Source organism: Choloepus didactylus, chromosome 23 (assembly GCF_015220235.1).
Source record: "Choloepus didactylus isolate mChoDid1 chromosome 23, mChoDid1.pri, whole genome shotgun sequence".
NCBI lineage: Eukaryota > Metazoa > Chordata > Mammalia > Pilosa > Megalonychidae > Choloepus > Choloepus didactylus.
In genome coordinates, this window is record NC_051329.1 from 3615956 (window position 1) to 3629036 (window position 13081).

Here is a 13081-nt window from a genome sequence, read left to right on the forward strand (position 1 = left end):
CCAGTGATCTCGTCAGGAAAGTCCTTAACTACGAGAAAGATGTCAACCTCATGGTCCTTTCCAAAATTCTAATTTTTGCCTGAAAATTCAAATTTTGTCATTGGCTAAAAATACTTCCTCAAAGTGACTGGCTCTCAATTCATTCTTTTTTTTTTAAAGAAAATGTCTGCTGAATGCCCCAGCTTGAATAACCACAGTTTGTCAGTCATTCTTTCAAGTAAAAAAAAAGTCTAACAGTTGCTAATTCAGCTTGCAACTGAAATAGAGGCATAAGGGCCTCTCCTCATGATAACCATCACACTGGATTCTGTACACAGTAGGAACACTATGTATACTTCCTGTGCCATCACATAGAGCATTAAAAATACGTGTATGGAAGGTCAGTATTTGATAAAATGACCATTCTTTACCGTTTCATCATGGACATGGTGAGTGCATTGGGGTTTTTCCCTCACTACAAGTGGTGGTGGTGAATAATCAATAACTATTGGTCATCAGGGCCCCCGGCTTCTTTCACACTCGAGCAGCAGCGACTTACCCGTCCTTGCTCATCACTCAGCAAAAAGTCAAATAACCTCTTAGAGTTTTTATGAAGCAGGTTTGACTTTGTGGAGGCCCTGAAACAGTCCCAGGGACCCCCAGGGACCCATGGACCCCGCTTTGAGAACCACTAGTTTAGACGCCTACCTTAAGAAGAAAAAGGTACAACATAAAACTAGGAGCTAAGACTCCTATTGCTCTTTTTATTCTGAAATGCCGAGTCACTTAATTACAGTGCACTCGGAATCCTCGCCTGAGAAGGGCCTGAAGACAAGAAGAGGCCTCTGGGTGGAGGGGTGTCCTCATCCCGTCCACATGGCATCCGGAGCTCTCCTAGGAGACCAGCCACCTCTGTCCTCGCCCCAGCAGAGCAACTTGCAAGCACTAAATGTTGTAACTTGGAACCCTGCAGGGGACAACATGGCCTGTGAAATCCTGCCCCAGGCTCAACGCCCACGAGGCCAAGGCGTGAGTGATGCACACAACCGATGGGCTGGCCGGGCACGGGGGACCCCACGGCTGGGCACAGGCTCACCGCAGGCCCCACAGCCGGACCAGAGCGAGGTGGTTCCCGCCAACCTGCGCATTCGCTCTGTGCTCGTTTTGCAGACACTGGCTCCACGGCACCTCCCGTGACCTCCCTACTGAGAACTCTCCCCCAGCTCACTTCACCTGCCCTGAGTCAGACTGCGCACGAAAGTCAGTGAGGGAGTCAGCCTGTAGAGCTCCAGTGTCCTCTACTCATTAAAGCTGTTCAAAGAAAACAGGCCAACCCAGGAAGCCACATCTGTCACCTAAAAGACCGTCACCCTCAGTGAACATGAGGTTGCTGGAGCATTTTAACGCAGCCCTTCACTCACCCCATCTGAGCACATAAAAAGGAAATAGACAAAACATTAAGGAATTTGGCTGGTGGGCCAGTTTTGCCAGTCAATAACTACATTAAAAAAAAAAATCAGTGATGCTGTAAGGGCATCTAGACAAACAAAAAACATCAATATGTGGGAAACATAGTACACCATTGCGGTTACAACAGGCAGTGTCAATGGGAACGTTTTCACTTTAAATAAGATTCTTTCACGCCTCCAATTCTGCAATTTCATCAGCACAACCAAAATAATGATGCAAAATAAACACATACCCATTGCCTTTGTGCGACATCCTTCATTGACTCTGTGAAAGCAACAGCGAATCTGGTAAAATGAAGAAAAACAGTGGAAACGGTTAGGGCAGAATTCAATTAACATAACCATGAAACAGCTCTTCGGAACAAATTATGAGAGACAGAGCAAGCAACTCAATGTAAAGTGTGATCAGTCTTTATTATTTGCAGTCATTGGCCATTAGGTTTAATTTCTGTCCACATGAAAAAAAGTTGTGTGTGCAAAAACTCAACCGAATGAAGTTCTAAATTTCCTGTTGTTCATGCTCCTTCCGTGCACGGTCAGAGAGGCAGGGAGTGGGACCCAGGAAAGAAGCCAGCCTTGGTTAACCCAGGAGGGCAGGGTGCACGCCCCTAGCTTGGCAGAAAGAAGACTGGGCAAAAGCCTTCGCAATTTCCTGAACAGGTGTGTGGGTGACGAAAGCTAATGCCCGCATTTCAATGCAATTAGACTTTCTCCAGCAAATGCACAGGAGGCTCCAGAGCTAAGATTATGAAGGTAATGTATTCATTAGAACTGCATTTGTCACAAGCAAAGGAGTATTAAGAGATAACTTTTGACTGTGGAGTTCATGCTTAATGGGGAGAGTTTATATTTGGGGTGCTGGAAAAGTTTTGGTAATGGATGGTGGTGCTGGTGGTATAATGTGAACATAATTATCAGCAAAGAAGACTACGTTCGAATGGAGCTAAAAGGGGAAATTTTAGGTTGTATATGCTATTAGAATAAAAAATTTAAAAAAAAGACAACATAGTACTGTACAACACAGTGAACCCTAATGTAAACCATGGACTACAGTTAATAGTACAATTACAGTAATATTCTTTCATCACCTGTAACAAAGGTCCCACACTAATGCAAGGGGTTAATGATAAGGGGGGTATATAGGAACTCTGTATTTTCTGCATGATTTTTCAGTAAACCTACAACTTCTCTAATAAAAAAAAATTCAGGTCACTGAATTGTACACTTGAAAGTGGTTAAATGGGAAATTTTGAGTTGTATATTTGTTACTACAAGTACACATTTTTTAAAGAACAATACTAAAACATAAAAGTGTATCATTAAAATAGGGTGGTAATACTTCAAGAATAGACAGAACGTTCAAAACAAACAGAAGGCCAGAAATAGATTTAACTATATCTAAGAATTTAGCATAGCATAAAAGTCAGAGAAATGGTCAAACAAGTGGAAAAAAAATAGTTTCCTACCACATAGCATATATCCAAATAGATGAATTCCAGAGTTACAAGACAAAACTATAAGGCAACCATAAAAGGATATCAGTGAATATGCATCTGGTCTCAGCTTAGGAGAGATTTTCTGTGCATAAAAAGCTGTGAAATCATTTCTAAGGGTATGATATATACAATTACATTAAAATTTAAAGCCTATGCAAATATAAATAAATAGAAAAAAATATCAGTGTGGAGGAAACATCTCCAACTTACATGGAGAAAAGGGGATTAATATCCTTACTACATTAAAAAAACTCTTCAGAATAAACAAGGAAGACTAAAAACCCAATAGAGGAGGTGGAAGAAGATGGCGGCATAGGGAGGAGTGGAAGCTAGTTAATCCCCCTAGAACAACAATAAACAACGAGGAACAACTAGTAAATAATCTGGAATAACTGCAGGGGGAACAAATGTGACTGTCCACTCATCATACACCAACAAGAATTGGGAAGAATGCCCAAGATCACAGCATAAAATCTGTAAGTAAAAACTGCAGATCAAAGCCAGGAGCCCCCTCCCCCCACTGGCAGCCCAAAGTGCAAAGCCTTGTGGTGCTAAAGAGCAGCTCTCTCCCAGCAAATGAATACAGCTCAGCTGAGCTCCAGATGAGGTTTTCATTAACAAACGTGGACTGCTCAATACAAGCTATGAATCCCCAACAAGCAGACAGAGGTTTTTGCTGACAACTGACCTTGGAGAGTCAGAGAACCTCTCTGGGAGGGAAGGGGAGCCCAGAGGACCAGGAGCTATCTCTGGCCAATGGATGAAACTAAGGGTGGCTGTGGACTGGCACTAAGGGTGGCCATGGACTGGCCCTGAAGGGGGATTTCTGTCCCTGTTTCAGCTCAGTGGAGAAAGCCTCAGCCATTTTCAGTTCCCAGCGCTCTGACCCAGACAAGGGTGGAGAGAGCACAGGCAGAGACTATTCAAATGCTAATGACCTCTCCCTGGGGGGGGTATTTTCCCTAAGAGGAAGAAGGTGGGGCCCAGCTCTACTGTCTGCCTTCCATTCAACCAGAACACAGAGCCTGGTGGAAAACAGTCATGGGCCACACCTCCTTATACCAGTCTGAAGCTACAGGCTGACAGGCACCACCTGCTGGGCAGAAAAGCACAGTGACTTGAGGCCTTACAAGGTACATCAATCTTCTAAGACACACCCTCAGGGAAACAGGATACTATTGCCTTCTTCTAAGACCTGAGCCCATTCTGGTCTGGGAAAACCGGATTGGGGTAACCAAGGAAACCAGATGCCTAGATGACAGAAAACTACAGCCTACCCTAAGAAAAATGAAGTTATGGCCGAGTCAAAGGAACAAACTTGCACTTCAACTGAGAGATAGGAATGTAAACAACTAATGCTAAATCAATTCAAAAAGCTTAAGGAAGATATGGCAAAAGAGATGAAGCATGTAATGAAAACACTGGGCATACATAAGGTTGAAATAAAAAATTTGAAAAAACAACTGGCAGAATCTATGGAAATGAAAAGCACAACACATAAGATGAAGAACACAATGGAGACATACAACAGCAGATCTCAAGAGGCAGAAGAAAACACTCAGGAACTGGAGAACAAGACACCTGAAAGCCTACACGCAATAGAACAGATAGGGAAAAGAATGAGAAAATATGAGCACCATCTCTGGGAACTGAATGACAACACGAAATGAAGGAATGTATGTGTCATGGGTGTCCCAGAAGGAAAAGAGAAGGGAAATAATAATAGAGGAAATAATCAACAAAAATTTCCCATCTCTTATGGAAGACATAAAATTACAGATGAAAGAAGCTCAGCATACCCCAAACAGCATAGATCTATTAGGCCTACACCAAGATACTTAATAATCAGATTATCAAACATCAAAGACAAAGGGAGAATCCTGAAAACAGCAAGAGAAAAGCGATCCATCACATACAAAGGAAGCTTGGTAAGACTATGTGTGGATTTCTCAGTAGAAACCATGGAGGCAAGAAGGAATTGGGGTGATATATTTAAGATACTGAAAGAGAAAAACCACTAACCAAGAATCCTATATCCAGCAAAACTGTCCTTCAAATATGAGGGAGAGCTTAAAATATTCTCTGACAAACAGACAATGACAGAGTTTGTGAACAAGATACCTGCTCTACAGGAAACACTAAAGGGAACACTGCAGACAGATAGGAAAAGACAGGAGTGAGAGGTTTGGAACACAATTTTGGGTGATGGTAGCACAGCAATGTGAGTACACTGAACAAAGCTGTCTGTGAGTATGGTTGAAAGAGGAAGGTTAGGAGCATGTGGGACACCAGAAGGAAAGAGGAAAGATAAAGACTGGGACTGTATAACTCAGTGAAACCTAGGGTGCTCAACAATTGTGACAAAATGTACAAATATGTTTTTACATATGGGAGAACAAATGAATGTCAACCTTGCAAGGTGTTAAAAATGGGGTGGGATTGGGGGAAAAATACAATCAATGCAAACTAGAGACTATAGTTAACAGAAACATTGTATTATGCTTCCTTTAATATAACAAAGGCAATACACCAAAGCTAAATGCATATGGAGGCGGGGAATAGGGGAAGGGTATGGGACTCGGCATTGGTGATGTTGTCTGACTCTTTATTCTACTTTAGTTTAATGCTATCTTTCCTTTTGTTGCTTCCTAGCTGTCATGTTTTGTTTTGTTTCTCTTACCTTTTTCTTTTTCTATTGTCTCCCTACCTTCTTTGACTCTTCCTCCTTCTTTGTGTAAGAAATGTAGGTCTCCTTATATAGATAGTGGCAATGGTGGTGAATACATAAATATGTGACTATACAGGGGACCATCGATTGTTTACTTAGGATGGAATGTATGGTGTGTGAACAAAACCATCTTAAAAAAAAATAGGTTGATGAAGCAACCTTGAGGGCACTATATTGAGTGAAATAAGGCAGACACATAAGGACAAATATTGCAGGGTCTCACTGATATGAACTAATTATAATATGTAAACTCATAGACATGAACTATAAGTTACCAGGGTATAGAACGAGGCTAAAGAATGGGGAGCGGTCGCTTATTATGAGCAGAATATTCAACTAGGGTGAACTTAAATGTTTGGAAATGGACAGAGGGTAATGGTAGCACGTTGTGAAAATAACTAACAGTGCTGAATGGTGCATGAATGTGGTGGAAAGGATAAGCTCAGAGTCACGTATGTCACCAGAAGGAAAGTTGGAGGTTAAAAGATGAGAATGTATAAAACAGTGAATCTTGTGGTGGACAATGTCCGTGATTAACTGTACAAATATTAGAAATCTCTCTCATGAACTAGAACAAATGTATGACACTATAACTAGAAGTTAACAATAGAGGGTTATATAGGGAAAAAATAAACCTATTGCAAACTATGTACTACAGTTGCTGGTATTTTAACATTCTTTCATCAACAGTAACAAATGTACTACACCAATACTATGAATCAATAATGAAGGGGGGGTGGTTAGGGGTATGAGAGGATTTGAGTTTCCTTTTTTTTGTCTTTATTTCTTTTCTGGGGTAATGAAAATGTTCTAAAAATTGAAAAAAAAAATCGTGGTGATGGATGCACAGCTATATGATGGTACCATGGGCAACTGATTGTACACTTTGGATCTTTGGATAATTATATGGTATGTGAACAATCTCAATTTTTAAAAAATGAAAAAAAAAAACCCAATAGAAGAAAAACAACAAAAGCAATGATAAAAACAGAAAATCCACATGAGAAGAAATACAAGGGACCAAAAATATGAGAAAAAAATTAAATTTCTCTAACAATCAAAAAAGTCTAATTGAAACAATAACAAAGCATTTTATCACATACCAGATTGGCAACATTTTAAAAATGGAAATGTCTAGTGACTACAAAGGTGAAGAAAATGGGTGCAGGCACCCACTTAGTGAACTAACAGGAACATTCTTTCTGAAAGGAAATTTGAGACACTGCATCCAAGTACTACGAGGTTCAAATTCTTGGACTCTGCACTTTCACGTTTACACCTTCACCCTAAAGATGATAACCAGGTAAGTGCACAGAGACCACTGTGGTGGTGTTTACCTAGGGAAGGAATGTAAATGTCCAATCTTAGGGGCCCTGTTAAATAATTTATGGCGGAATCCTAGACAGTCATTAAAAGCCATGTTTGGTGCATTTCAAATTATAAAAAAATGTTCGTGATGTTCTGTTACATAAAACAAGAAGCAGCACACCAACATTTGTAGAGTGAGGTATCAGGAGAGGAGAGGGAGAAAGGACAAAAAAATATTCAAAGAAATCATGGCTGAAAACTTCCCAAATTGGGTGGAAAATAGGAATCTACACATCCAGAAATGTCAACACACTCCAAGCAGGAGGAACACAAAGTGATTCGCATTGACACGAGTCACAGTCAAATGCTGAAAGGCAAAACCAAATTGTGAAAGCAGCCAGAGAAAAACAGCTTCTCGTGCACAAGGAAACCTCAGTGAAATGAACAGTGAACTTTCTCGTCAGAAACGATGGAGGCCAGAGGAGGTGATGTGACATGTTCAAAGTGATGAAGGGAAAAAAATGAAATCAAAACAAAAAAATAACTGTTAACCCAGAATCCTATATCCAGTAATGCTATCTTGAAAAAATGAAGATGAAATAAAAATATTCCCAAATAAACAAAGCAAGGGCCTTCAAACAGTCATATGTACATCTGATCCAAATATCCTAGAAGAGTGCTGATAGTTAGAATAACAAGAATACAGTCACAAACACACAAATATGAGTAATTAGAGGACTACCCTACCAAGAGGTCTACAGTCTTTACTTAGTCAAGAATAGCAAATAAGCTTCTTTCTTTGGGTTCCTCAGTTTCAGATTATTGACCTTGATTTTATACCTACTTAATAGATAACATTTTAAAAGATTTTCTAGCACAAAGATGCTAGGATAATTAAGAGATTTAAAAATAACACATTTCTTATTGAAAAACAGAAAACTACCACTTTTGCACTTTTAGTTGAATATTATCATTTCAAAATGCACTTACTCACTTTGGCATGTGATTCTCTTTGTCAAAAACATCTGTAGAAACACTAGACCTCAAGAAACATGAAATTGCTTATATTTGATCATTTTGAGCTACAAAACAGCAGTTGCAGATGGTTCAACCTAAAGTGTGCTATATGCTAACTACATATGAAACCATTTTTGAGGTACTTCATTTCATACAAAAAACCTCTTTTACTCATTCGCTCAGCTTTTGCTCAGTTTTCAGTTTTTCTAATTTGTACCTGAAGGTCTTAGGACTTGAAAAAACAAATTTCCACAAATTTCAAATACTCATTTAATTCTCATAATTATAATTCTTATTATAAATATTTGGTAGCTATAGTGCATGCATTACCAAATACTTACTATATTATAATAATTATACCAAGCAGAAAAACCGATGCTAAAACAAGTTTGAATAGAATATCCTGTAGCAAAAAAAGTTTAAAATAACAAAATAAGTTTGAAATTATACCCCACAGGAAAACATGCTACTATTTAAAAGTATTTGATTAAAAATGAAACACTCATTATAAAGCTAGACAAGTTCAATACTTTGTTTTATAGAAAACTGTGACATATTGTGTGGGACAAGAAATCTATGCTTCATACAACTTTCCTGCCCACTAAACTCAGTCAATATCCCCCAAATAAAAATCAATGTCTGTTTTAACAACAATGCAATGAATAATATTAATGATAAAGATGGATTCATTCAATATTGCTTCTAGCAAACAAGTACTTTCCTTCAATAAGACAGTGCATTACTGTGCATTAGATTCTATGAATCTAATGATAATAAATTTTTGGAGTATTAAGAACAACAATAAGAAAACCTATAAAGTGACCCCAAAACATTTTAATACCATTGCTTATTTTGAAACACACCCAAGCAATGCACACTCTCTCTTAAAAAGCTTGCTGCAGTATGTATGGCCCAAAAGTCCTTAGGAAGACGTAGGGGCCTGAAATGAATGACATCCCGCTGTGATGTCGGATTTAAGGGACATGACTGACACCTGCCTTACCAAAAAAGGGCAAGCCTGGGCCACTGTTCTCAGCAGGCAATCAGGACCGTCCAGTTACAGGAAGGTTTGAAGAGCTCCCAATTGCCCGGTCGAGAGAGGATTGTAGACGAGCCACAGAAATTGAAGGCTGGTGATTTATTGGGTTAAAAACAAATTACCTTTTTTTTTTCTAACAATGATTCAGAGATGATAAGAGTTGAAAAGATACTTAAATACTCCTTGCTGGACTGCTCTGTGAACTCTGGATGTGGGGCTACTTGTTCTCCGTCACACTGGGAAGGAAAACCTGCCCCTCTCCTGCCCTTTTTTGTGGACCCTCCAGTGTAAGCCTAGGGATTCCCTTGGTCATGTTTGTTTATCATCAGAATGGTTCTTTGCTTTATGTAGGTGTGCAGATTTAAGTTTTCTTTTGATTCAATTTGCTCTTTTTTTTCCACAATTTTCTTAAGAACACGGGATTTACATCAGTGTTATCTTTATTATTTTAATTATTTTTGCATTTGTTACGCAAAGGAAATGAAATCCCCCCTCCCCCATCCTTCTGGTTTACTTCGGAATGCTGTGCAAATATTATCATTTTCTAAGTATACCTCAGCATGAAAAAGGTTGGGAGGTGCAGCCCTGGAAGGGACTCTCAAGTGGAAGCAATAACCACTCCCCAACCTGGGGAGTCTGGAAATGCACAGAGGCATTTTAGGTTGTTACGATACCTGGCAGGTGCTTCTGTATTTAGTGTCTGGGGTCAGGGGCATGTGGGACAACCTCACACAATGAACCGGGGTCCTGTCCAAAACACCAGTAGCAACCCCATACAGGCTGACCTGTGTCCCCAAAGAGGTGGGTTCAACCCGAACCCCGGTACCTGTGGCCTTATTTGGAAATGGGGTCTTTGCAGGTGTGATCAGGTAAGATGAAGTCAGGCTGGGCTAGGGTGGGCTCTACGTCCAGATATGGGGCCTCCTAAGAAGAGGGATGTCTGGACACAGAGACACAGATGATGCATGGAGAGGAGAACCCCACGTGAAGACAGAGACAGAGAGGGGAGTGCAGCCACCCCACCCCAGGAGCCAGGGGGCACAGCCCTGCCAACACCCCGATTTCAGACGTGGCTTCCAGGAGTGGAGGAGAATACGTTTCTGCTGCTTTAAGCCACCCAGTCTGTGGTAACTGGTGATGGCAGCCCCGGAACTCAGCCAGACCTGATTCAGAAACACGACTCCAAGTAGGCTCAGCAGCCGCTCCCCGGTCCCTGGGACGGACAGAGCAACGTCCAGGAGGAAGACAACAGACTGACACTTGGGTGGACCCTCTCTCAGATGGTTTATAGAGCTCAGAAAGCTACTAGGGATAAGGGCCATGCGAGAAACACTCTACTTGGGCAAACCTGATGCAAAATAGATCCTAATTTGTTTGCTAATATGGCTATGGTTAGACTCTATTATCTTTTAGAGAGCAAGAATTCTGGCTTTTTCTAAGAAAGCTCCTCCAATATTAGGTGAAAAATCATTCAAGTGCAATACCTGTTTCCAGTGACTATTCATGATAAAATAAAAATGAGTCTGTGCTGGTTTGAAGCTCTTAGGTACCCCAGAAAATGCCATGTGGCATGGCAATTTAATCCATTCCTGTGGGTGCACACCTGTTGTGGGTGGGACCTTTTGGTTAGGTTGTTTCAATTGAGATGTGACCAGCCCATTCAAGGTGGGTCTTAATCCAGAAAAAACAAGAGATAAATAATACACAGAGAGAGCTCAGAGAGGAGAGCCCCAGAGATGCTAAGAAGGACCCACAGGAGCTCAGAGAGGAGGCCACTGCGACAAAACCCAGGAGTGAAGGACCAGCAGACGCCACCATGGGCCTTGCTATCTGACGGAGGAGCCCTAGATGCCAGTCACCTGTCTTCAGAGAAGGTGTCGTCCTGTTGTTGCCTTAATTGGGACATTTTCATGTCCTTACAACTGTAAATTTGTAAACTAATAAATCCCCATTGTAAAAGCCAACCCATTTCAGGTATACTGCATTCCAGTGGCTTTAACAAACTGAAACAGTATCAAATGAAACAAACAAATTATATAACATCAGTTTTACACAGTAAGATATAAACCTCCCAAACTTATGGTTTCCTCAGTCTTTTTGTTTCAAGGAATTCCAACCAAGTGGTTTGACTCCTGTGAAATCCTCCTAAGCATTACCTGGCTTCTTCAAGAACTTTTCCCATCACCGTGTGTTTTTCTCCCTGGTTCACATCTTCATTTAAATCAGTTCCACCAAAGATGACTCCAAAAGGAATTTGATGACCTGCAAAATCATTGAATTAAGGTTGCTAAGCAGTGGATCTTAAAATAGGGAAATTATCCTGGATTACCCAGGCTGGCACAGTGTAATTATGGGGGTCCCCAAATGTGAAAGGGAGAGCATCTCATCTGTGAAGTGGTGATGATAATTAGCTGACTGACTTATGACATTAAATGACACACTGTAGGTAAAGGCCCTGGTAGAGTAGACTCCATTTTATACTGAGGAAGTTTTCAAATGCATAACCCAGAAACTCTCTGAATTAAACCAACATTTAAAGAGCATTTACTTTTTTATTTTTTTTCAATGCACATTCTATCATTAAGGAAAAAAAAACAAAAAACCTTTAAGTAAGTAGCATAGTAGGCTTGATAGCAAAAGAGTTTTATAAATGCATCCATAATTATGACTGAAAAATCTAGATAAGTCCTCCACTGCAGCATAATGTTAAATAAGTTGGTCAACTCTTATTCACCCTTCAAAACCCTACTCAGGCCATCCTCTCCTCTCTGAAGTTTTCTGAGTCCCTCAGAAGTAAACCCTCCTCTTCTGTGTCATGCCATGTAATATAGGGTGGTGTTAGGATTTGTAGATTTTTTTTTTTTTTGCACCCCTTGTTCCTAATATGATGTCTGCTAACTATAAGGACTCAGTCAGCATTTGCTGAAATGAACTGAGCCTGAAAAGTGGTACACAAACCACTTCCCAGTGGGTTCACTCAGGGCTATCCAAGTTTCAGGTCCATTTTCATAAATAGGTACTTCTGCTGAAAATTTGTCCCTCTCAGTGATCTAATGAAATTAAAAAAACCTCACAGTTTCCTAAACCTGGCTTTCTAATCAGCCTCCCGAGGTGTCTGCTTCCTCAATAAGTTCAAGCCTAAAGCACATTCCTCAACGAGAAACAGAGGAAGGGCTCCACTGGAACACACACATTTTCTGCCAACGTCAAATTAATTGGGAAGTTGTCTGGGTGTGTCATTTCGGGCACATAAAAGAGACCCCGAAAGCATACTGTATGGGAGTAGAGCTCTATTATATTTTAGATAAGGATAACCATAAATTTCTGTTCTTGTAGACTTGAAAGAATGACTTGTATATAGGTCAAAAATCTTGTAGACATCTCCAGGAGCAAGGAACAAATATGTCTTTCTTCCAAGTTCATCCAGCAAGTGATCCATAAAGTAACTAAAGCATTAAAAGTGATACTGTTTCATAAAAATACCTTCCCACAGTGTGTTAATGTTGTACATGTGCTATTTCCCATCATTTGAATATTATTTTCAGCAGTTTTATTTGCCTGATTATTCACTCAGTAAATCCTCCTTTTAAAAAGAAAAGCAAACTTGTCCTTGTCCAGGTTGTTAAGGTTTTATTTGAATATAGTAAATGCACACAGCCATAACAATGTGACTAAGTATTATTTGGCAGTATTGTATCACAAGCTTTTAAAATGCATATATCCTTCAATCCTACAATGCTACTTCTAGAAAATTCTAAAGAAAACGAGTTCCCAGGGTTTATGCAGAAATCTGATTATCATATTATTTGTAATTGAGAAAAAAATGGAAATAACATCTATAAGATGTGAACATTCATAATGATGCTGTAGACCATTCAAGGATGGACTAAACTGCCCTTAAAACATTGCAGTCCATTAAAAAAAGGGAATTCATAACACATGGTTAAGCAAAAATAAGTAACTAAACTATAAGAACACTATGATTAGTTTTAAAAAATACACCATTAGGGACTCCCAATTTAATCAGCCAAGCCCTCAATCTTGA

At 40.0% G+C, this 13081-nt stretch overlaps 1 protein-coding gene across 5 annotated transcripts in view; it reads right to left on the reverse strand.

Annotated features, from left to right (window-relative positions):
- GLT1D1 (glycosyltransferase 1 domain containing 1) overlaps positions 1-13081 on the reverse strand; it is an 89888-nt gene that overhangs the window by 51047 nt on the left and 25760 nt on the right. For all 5 annotated transcript variants that reach the window (XM_037817029.1, XM_037817028.1, XM_037817027.1 and 2 more), the window contains exons 3-4: positions 11193-11298; positions 1682-1733 (exon numbers count right to left, since the gene is read on the reverse strand). In XM_037817029.1, the coding sequence (XP_037672957.1) occupies positions 1682-1733; positions 11193-11298 (158 nt within the window). The remainder of the gene's footprint in view (positions 1-1681; positions 1734-11192; positions 11299-13081) is intronic.